The sequence below is a fragment of the Oncorhynchus gorbuscha genome, linkage group LG23 (genome assembly GCF_021184085.1).
Source record: "Oncorhynchus gorbuscha isolate QuinsamMale2020 ecotype Even-year linkage group LG23, OgorEven_v1.0, whole genome shotgun sequence".
NCBI lineage: Eukaryota > Metazoa > Chordata > Actinopteri > Salmoniformes > Salmonidae > Oncorhynchus > Oncorhynchus gorbuscha.
In genome coordinates, this window is record NC_060195.1 from 14,253,868 (window position 1) to 14,263,155 (window position 9,288).

The 9,288-nt window shown below is 50.7% G+C and overlaps 1 protein-coding gene across 1 annotated transcript; it reads right to left on the reverse strand.

The window, feature by feature from the left end:
• Window positions 1–664: 664 nt before the first annotated feature.
• LOC124011615 (extensin-like) lies at window positions 665–6,667 on the reverse strand. Its single transcript, XM_046325068.1, has 3 exons — window positions 6,660–6,667; window positions 3,116–4,088; window positions 665–2,224 (listed from the first exon to the last, which is right to left on the reverse strand). The coding sequence occupies exons 1-3, from the start codon at window positions 6,665–6,667 to the stop codon at window positions 665–667; spliced, it is 2,541 nt and encodes an 846-aa protein (XP_046181024.1).
• Between the last annotated feature and the right edge of the window lie 2,621 nt (window positions 6,668–9,288).

Below are 9,288 nucleotides of genomic sequence, written 5' to 3' on the forward strand. Positions count from 1 at the left end.
AAACTTCCAACATTTGGAATCAGAGGTAGATGCTTCCATCCGCCATCCCCGTCCATTCCGCCATAGAAAAACCTAAATCTACTTGAAGGTAACGTCATCTCCCAACGTCCTCAGACAGGGATGGATGCCGAATACTGACTTGTACCACAGGTGACCTGGCTGGACATACTGCAGGCTGTTTGGAGTAGAGATGTACTTCTTTACTCCAGATGGAACACAGAGGGAGGTATAATACACCTGGAGATACAGCATGTATCCAAACACACACACACAAGATAATACATCCGGAGACATGGCTGGTATCAGAACCCAAATCTCTAGATGCCAGGATAAAGAATAAAGCACTGATTGTTCAATGAAACACACCTGTTCACACAGCGCACACACACACACACACACACACACACACACCACACACACACACACACACACACACACACACACACACACACACACACACACACACACACACACACACACACACACACCTGTTCACTGTAGCAGCTTTGAAGAAACAGATCAAAGTGTCTACCCTAATGACAGCACTTAAAAGAACACAGACTCTTTCTTCACTTCTCCAATACCTCTACGTGGGGATAGCTGGGGTGGTCCGGAAGTGGGGATAGCTGGGGTGGTCCGGAGGTGACGATAGCTGGGGTGGTGGTCAGGAGGTGGGGATAGCTGGGGTGGTCCGGAGGTGGGGATAGCTGGGGTGGTCCGGAGGTGAGGATCTGGGGTGGTCCGGAGGTGAGGATAGCCCGGTGGGAATAGCTGGGGTCCACAGGTGACTCTGGAGGTGAGGATAGCTGGGGTGGTCAGGAGGTGTGGATAGCTGGAGTGGTCCGGAGGTGAGGATAGCTGGGGTGGTCCGGAGGTGGAGATAGCTGGGGTGTTCCGGAGGTGAGGATAGCTGGGGTGGTCCGGAGGTGAGGATTGACTGAGGATAGCTGGGGTGGTCCCCCTGGTGAGGATAGCTGGGGTGGTCTGGAGGTGGGGATAGCTGGGGTGGTTCGTAGGTGAGGATAGCTGGGGTATATAGCTGGGTGGTGGTCAGGAGGTGGAGATCTGGGGTGTTCCGGAGGTGAGGATAGCTGGGGTGGTCCGGAGGTGGGGATAGCTGGGGTGGTCCGGAGGTGGGGATAGCTGGGGTGGTCCGGAGGTGGGGATCTGGGGTGTTCCGGAGGTGAGGATAGCTGTGGTGGTCCGGAGGTGGGGATAGCTGGGGTTGACTCCGGAGGTGAGGATAGCTGGGGTGGTCCGGAGGTGGGGATAGCTGGGGTGGTCCGGAGGTGGGGATAGCTGGGGTGGTCCGGAGGTGGGGATAGCTGGGGTGGTCCGGAGGTGAGGATAGCTGGGGTGGTCCGGAGGTGGGGATAGCTGGGGTGGTCCGGAGGTGGGGATAGCTGGGGTGCTCCGGAGGTGAGGATCTGGGGTGGAGGTGGGGATAGCTGGGGTGGTCCGGAGGTGAGGATAGCTGGGGTGGTCCGGAGGTGGGGATAGCTGGGGTGGTCCGGAGGTGGGGATAGCTGGGGTGGTCAGGAGGTGGGGATGCTGGGAGGTGATCAGGAGGTGAGGATAGCTCTTTTTCCCTGAGGGTAGCTGGGGTGTTCCGGAGGTGAGGAGCTGGGGTGGTCCGGAGGTGAGGATAGCTGGGGTGGTCAAAGGTGGGGATAGCTGGGGTGGTCTGGAGGTGAGGATAGCTGGGGTGGTCAGGAGGTGGGGATAGCTGGAGTGGTCCGGAGGTGAGGATAGCTGGGGTGGTCCAGAGGTGGAGATAGCTGGGGTGTTCCGGAGGTGAGGATAGCTGGGGTGGTCCGGAGGTGAGGATAGCTGGGGTGGTCCGGAGGTGGGGATAGCTGGGGGTGGTCAGGAGGTGGGGATAGCTGGGGGTGGTCAGGAGGTGGGGATAGCTGGGGTGGTTCGTAGGTGAGGATAGCTGGGGTGGTCTGGAGGTGGGGATAGCTGGGGTGGTTCCCTTTGGTCTTGAGGATAGCTGGGTGGTGGTCAGGAGGTGGGGATAACTGGGGGTGGTCAGGAGGTGAGGATAGCTGGGGTGGTCCCAGTGGGGGGTGGTCAGGAGGTAAGGATAGCTGGGGGTGGTCAGGAGGTGGGGATCACTGGGGGTGGTCAGGAGGTGGGGATAGCTGGGGTGGTCAGGAGGTGGGGATAGCTGGGTGGCGGTCAGGAGGTGGGGATAGCTGGGGTGGTCAGGAGGTGGGGATAGCTGGGTGGTGGTCAGGAGGTGGGGATAGCTGGGTGGCGGTCAGGAGGTGGGGATAGCTGGGGGGTGGTCAGGAGGTGGGGATAGCTGGGTGGTGGTCAGGAGGTGGGGATAGCTGGGTGGTGGTCAGGAGGTGGGGATAGCTGGGTGATGGTCAGGAATAGCTGGGTGGTGGTCAGGAGGTGGGGATTGGGTTTGGTCAGGAGGTGAGGATAGCTGGGGTGGTCAGGAGGTGGGAATAGCTGGGTGGTGGTCAGGAAATAGCTGGGTGGTGGTCAAGGTGGGGACTTGGGGGGTGGTCACTGGGGATAGCTTGGTGGTCACTGGGTGGTGGTCAGGAGGTGGGGATAGCTGGGTGGTGGTCAGGAGGTGGGGATAGCTGGGTGGTTTGGGGATAGCTGGGTGGTGGTCAGGAGGTGGGGATAGCTGGGGTGGTCAGGAGGTGGGGATAGCTGGGGGGTGGTCAGGAGGTGAGGATAGCTGGGGTGTTCCGGAGGTGAGGATAGCTGGGGTGGTCCAGAGGTGAGGATAGCTGGGGTGGTCTGGAGGTGAGGATAGCTGGGGTGGTCCGGAGGTGGGGATAGCTGGGGTGGTTCCTAGGTGAGGATAGCTGGGGTGGTCCGGAGGTGAGGATAGCTGGGTGGTGGTCAGGAGGTGGAGATAGCTGGGGTGTTCCGGAGGTGAGGATAGCTGGGGTGGTCCGGAGGTGGGGATAGCTGGGGTGGTACGGAGGTGGGGATAGCTGGGGTGTTCCGGAGGTGAGGATAATATAAAAAATAATAATATATGCCATTTAGCAGACGCTGGATCCAAAGCACACAGTCATGTGTGCATACATTCTACACCTGGATCGAACCCACTATCCTGGCGTTACAAGCGCCATGCTCTACCAACTGAGCTACAGAAGGATAGCTGGGGTGGTCCGGATACATCCGGAGGTGAGGATAGCTGGGGTGGTCCGGAGGTGGGGATAGCTGGGGTGGTCCAGAGGTGGGGATAGCTGGGGTGGTCCGGAGGTGGGGATAGCTGGGGTGTTCCGGAGGTGAGGATAAAGGTGAGGATAGCAGGTGGGGATAGCTGGGGTGGTCTGAGGATAGCTGGGGTGGTCCGGAGGTGGGGATAGCTGGGGTGGTCCGGAGGTGGGGATAGCTGGGGTGCTCCGGAGGTGAGGATAGCTGGGGTGGTCCGGAGGTGGGGATAGCTGGGGTGGTCCGGAGGTGAGGATAGCTGGGGTGGTCCGGAGGTGGGGATAGCTGGGGTGGTCCGGAGGTGGGGATAGCTGGGGTGGTCAGGAGGTGGGGATAGCTGGGGGGTGGTCAGGAGGTGAGGATAGCTGGGGTGTTCCGGAGGTGAGGGTAGCTGGGGTGTTCCGGAGGTGAGGATAGCTGGGGTGGTCCGGAGGTGAGGATAGCTGGGGTGGTCCGGAGGTGGGAATAGCTGGGGTGGTCCGGAGGTGGGGATAGCTGGGGTGGTCTGGAGGTGAGGATAGCTGGGGTGGTCAGGAGGTGGGGATAGCTGGAGTGGTCCGGAGGTGAGGATAGCTGGGGTGGTCCGGAGGTGGAGATAGCTGGGGTGTTCCGGAGGTGAGGATAGCTGGGGTGGTCCAGAGGTGAGGATAGCTGGGGTGGTCCGGAGGTGGGGATAGCTGGGGTGGTCCGGAGGTGGGGATAGCTGGGGTGGTCCGGAGGTGAGGATAGCTGGGGTGGTCTGGAGGTGGGGATAGCTGGGGTGGTTCGTAGGTGAGGATAGCTGGGGTGGTCCGGAGGTGAGGATAGCTGGGTGGTGGTCAGGAGGTGGGGATAGCTGGGGGGTGGTCAGGAGGTGAGGATAGCTGGGGTGGTCCGGAGGTGGGGATAGCTGGGGTGGTCTGGAGGTGGGGATAGCTGGGGTGGTTCGTAGGTGAGGATAGCTGGGGTGGTCCGGAGGTGAGGATAGCTGGGGTGGTCAGGAGGTGGGGATAGCTGGGGGTGTTCCGGAGGTGGGGATAGCTGGGGGTGGTCAGGAGGTGGGGATAGCTGGGTGGTGGTCAGGAGGTGGGGATAGCTGGGGGTGGTCAGGAGGTGGGGATAGCTGGGGGTGGTCAGGAGGTGGGGATAGCTGGGGGTGGTCAGGAGGTGGGGATAGCTGGTGGTGGTCAGGAGGTGGGGATAGCTGGGTGGTGGTCAGGAGGTGGGGATAGCTGGGTGGTGGTCAGGAGGTGGGGATAGCTGGGGGTGGTCAGGAGGTGGGGATAGCTGGGTGGTGGTCAGGAGGTGGGGATAGCTGGTGGTGGTCAGGAGGTGGGGATAGCTGGGTGGTGGTCAGGAGGTGGGGATAGCTGGGTGGTGGTCAGGAGGTGGGGATAGCTGGGGGGATGTCAGGAGGTGGGGATGGCTGGGGGTGGTCAGGAGGTGGGGATAGCTGGGGGTGGTCAGGAGGTGGGGATAGCTGGGTGGTGGTCAGGAGGTGGGGATAGCTGGGTGGTGGTCAGGAGGTGGGGATAGCTGGGTGGTGGTCAGGAGGTGGGGATAGCTGGGGTGGTCAGGAGGTGGGGATAGCTGGGTGGTGGTCAGGAGGTGGGGATAGCTGGGTGGTGGTCAGGAGGTGGGGATAGCTGGGGGGTGGTCAGGAGGTGGGGATAGCTGGGTGGTGGTCAGGAGGTGGTGATAGCTGGGTGGTGGTCAGGAGGTGGGGATAGCTGGGTGGTGGTCAGGAGGTGGGGATAGCTGGGTGGTGGTCAGGAGGTGGGGATAGCTGGGGTGGTCAGGAGGTGGGGATAGCTGGGGGGTGCTTAGTTCTATGTAAAAAAAAAAGTCTATTTTTCTTCATATCTAAACATATCTGTTGAGCTGTCTGTATCCTTTTGACTGGTGTTTTTTTTTTTTTACAGAAACTAAATATACTTCTCTGCCAAAATCTGGCTAAAACATGGAAAGGCATGTGAGTCTTATTCAGAACATTTAGTTATTGCTTGCTTTTCTAAAGTCTACCAATCTTGCCAGCAGGAATGCCAGCTAAGATAGTTAGACAAGCTAAGATAGTGAGACAAGCTAAGATAGTTAGACAGCTAAGATAGTGAGACAAGCTAAGATAGTTAGACAGCTAAGATAGTGAGACAAGCTAAGATAGTTAGACAGCTAAGATAGTTAGACAGCTAAGATAGTTAGACAAGCTAAGATAGTTAGACAGCTAAGATAGTTAGACAAGCTAAGATAGTTAGACAGCTAAGATAGTTAGACAGCTAAGATATTTAGACAGCTAAGATAGTTAGACAAGCTAAGATAGTTAGACAAGCTACTCTAACTTGATTGATAGCCTGATATGTCTTCTTGGTAGCTAGTTATGAGATTGGGAGATGGGGAACCTATCTGGGCTAGTTAAAGCCAACCTTATAAAATAGCTATAAGTGGCTAGTAGCATTACAGAGAAACAACATGTATTAATATAATTTAAATATATATTTATATATATATATATTAAGCTGGACAAATATGGCTAGTAGCATTACAGAGAAACAACAACATATATATATTAAGCAGGACAAATCTGAAGGGGCATGTGCCCCTGTGCGCCCTTAGGGCATGTCTCTGCCTCTTCTTCATTTCCTTTTATGTCCCATTTCATCATGCAACTATACCGAGCTCCCTTGTACACTGAACTTAAAATACGTGTAATTATTTTATTTTATTCAATGGAATCTCTCCGTTTGGCTCCTGACTTCACACTGAGCTGCACATCAATCACACAGATTCGGAGAGGAGGGTAGCGATGAATTAAGACTGGGGTATTTTCACAGCTAGAAGAGTCTGAGTTCAGGTGCTTTCAATTGCTTGCTTTGTGGTGAATGCAGTGATCAGTCTGCTTCTACCAGGCTGTGAATGTGCAACAGTCTCTATATTGCATTGGAAAATACAAACAAAATGACATTCATTCACGTTATTAGCTCAATTGACTGGCGGTTGACAACATCACAGTCCTGCCTTGCACCGTAGAGGGAAACAAAGTGATCGACTGCAGTTCATTGTTCAGATATGCAGTAATATAAAACTGGGATTATCATAAAGGATTTGACTTCCTTTACTTGTTCAAGTTTATACTATGATCAGTTAGTCTTCAACTCGTTGTCATGGTTCCACCTGTCACCTGGGATCTACCTAACCACATCACAGTTAAGCGTTTTGAATGTTTCCGTCTTCAGATCCTATATACTGTTTATTCTCTCTAGCCTAACACTAACACTAACCCTAACACTAACACTAACCAACAGTAACACTAACACTAACCCTAACACTAACAGTAACACTAACCCTAACACTAACACTAACGGTAACCCTAACACTAACCCTAACCCTAACACTAACACTAACACTAACCCTAACCCTAACGCTAACCCTAACACTAACCCAAGGGAGATGAGCTGGCACAGCAATACATAAAGAGAGCCAAGCTGATGACTTACTGTGCCATAAGCGACTACAAAAATAGGAAATTGCTACATCTGGCGGACATTGGTAAAACTGCAGGACACAAAATGTATATTTTCATGTCTTTTGTCAAATACAGCCAATAATTTTCAAACGAAACATAATTTCACTATATATACCAGTTATATCAGACAGTTAGTGTACCATACAGTGGAGCCAGCTCTCTCTCTGTGTGTGTGTGTGTGTGTGTGTGTGTGTGTGTGTGTGTGTGTGTGTGTGTGTGTGTGTGTGTGTGTGTGTGGGTGCGTGTGCGTGTGCGTGTGTGTGTGTGTGTGTGTGTGTGTGTGTGTGTGTGTGTGTGTGTGTGTGTCAGTAGATTGATAAGTGAGGAAGGGAGAATCAACCCATTCATATAATATCCCTCAACTCCTTATCACTAAAGACACACACAGTAATTTCACACAGCATTGGACTCCGAATCAGAGGATAAGCACAATTAGGAACGTGCTGGGTTGAAATAGAGCTCGGAATTTAGCACAGTTACAGATTTCAAGAAGAGGGAGAAGGTGTGTTTATCAAAGCTCTACATGTTGTGGATGGATACAGGCAAACTCAATGCATAGAGCTTAGTCTCTGTGTTGCGAGGAACACATGCCAACAATCAACTCAATGAGATGTGTTATTTGCAGAAAAGGTACAATTTTCAACGTGTTTAAAGTCAATTAAGCGATGTAAATATGAGTCCCAGGATAAATTCACCACTTTATCTGGCCACCCAGATGCGTGGGGTTACCACACACAGACTCAAACACACAACCTGACCCCAGATCTGTTTTTACTTTAATCAACTCCTCGAGTCAGGCTGCAGTTAAGGTACATACAGATCTGGCACCAGGCTTCCAAAAACATTCACACTGCTTTAGCAATACCCTGGATTGTATTCACTAAGCAACAGATAGAAGTAGACTGAACTTGAACTTTTCCAATAAGCAAAGTTTGCTTTTATTTTCTGTTGCAAAGTGTTTCGCTACGGTTTTCACTAAGGAACACAACCCAGGGCGGTTCAGTAAGACCCTCAGCATTTAGCTACACATTCTTCAGTTTAAAGACTTGGATAATTAGGCGTTTAAAAATAATTAGGCGTTAAATACCATAGATGATTGGTCTAATGTGTTATGGTTTCGTATGAAATGACATCGGTTCATTTGTTCTAAGACCGCCAGCTTGAGGAAAAGCCTCAGAGGGGGAGGGGCCGACTTCAGAGTTCCCAAACATTATTACAGTAATAATACACCTAGCTATTAGCTGACCTACTGATTAAATACATCTAGCTATTAACTGACCTACTGGTTAAATACATCTAGCTATTAACTGACCTAACTGGTTAAATACACCTAGCTATTAACTGACCTACTGGTTAAATACATCTAGCTATTAACTGACCTACTGGTTAAATACATCTAGCTATTAGCTGACCTACTGGTTAAATACATCTAGCTATTAGCTGACCTACTGGTTAAATACACCTAGCTATTAGCTGACCTACTGGTTAAATACATCTAGCTATTAACTGACCTAACTGGTTAAATACATCTAGCTATTAGCTGACCTATTGGTTAAATACACCTAGCTATTAGCTGACCTATTGGTTAAATACACCTAGCTATTAGCTGACCTATTGGTTAAATACACCTCGCTATTAACTGACCTACTGGTTAAATACATCTAGCTATTAACTGACCTACTGGTTAAATACATCTAGCTATTAGCTGACCTACTGGTTAAATACACCTCGCTATTAACTGACCTACTGGTTAAATACACCTAGCTATTAGCTGACCTACTGGTTAAATACATCTAGCTATTAACTGATCTACTGGTTAAATACACCTCGCTATTAACTGACCTATTGGTTAAATACACCTAGCTATTAACTGACCTACTGGTTAAATACACCTAGCTATTAACTGACCTAACTGGTTAAACCTCCCTCACCCCCTAATGCTAAAACATAATTTATACCTGGCTCTAACATGCGTGCTTTGTCCTGATCTACACATGGCATTAAAATGTTTTTCTTATTCGTCCACTGTGTCCGCATTGTGACCAGATGTCCTGGTCACTTCCTGTATGCAAAATATTTGACAGCTATTCTTTCAAAAGAATGTTTATTTCTTTTCAGACACATTGATGCCATAAGTCAATGTTTCCACCAGTTAATGATTTTAAAAGGGCAGGAGATCATTTAAATGGTTTCACTGTCCAGATCTGTCTACCTTTGCGTGCCTGACTACCTTCGGAGGTGGTCAGGAAAATCAGATCAAAATGCGGTCTTTCAATCATCTACACCTGTCTGAAAATGTGGACACAATCAGAATGTGGACAAGATAACAACAAACACCGATTATTATTATTATATTATTATTATTATTATTATTAAATGATAAATATTAGAACCGGGTATAACAGAGCTTGAATCTTCCTCACTCTAAAAAAGTATTAGAACTGTTACCCCCTAAATGAGGTGAATTAGCCTGTACTACACGTGTTTTAAAGCTCCAGGTACAAAGGTAAAGATCCTATCAAACAATCAGATCGATACGTGATTAAACACTTCCATATGAAATTGTGGAGATATATCAAGACAAGAACAGCAAATCACAT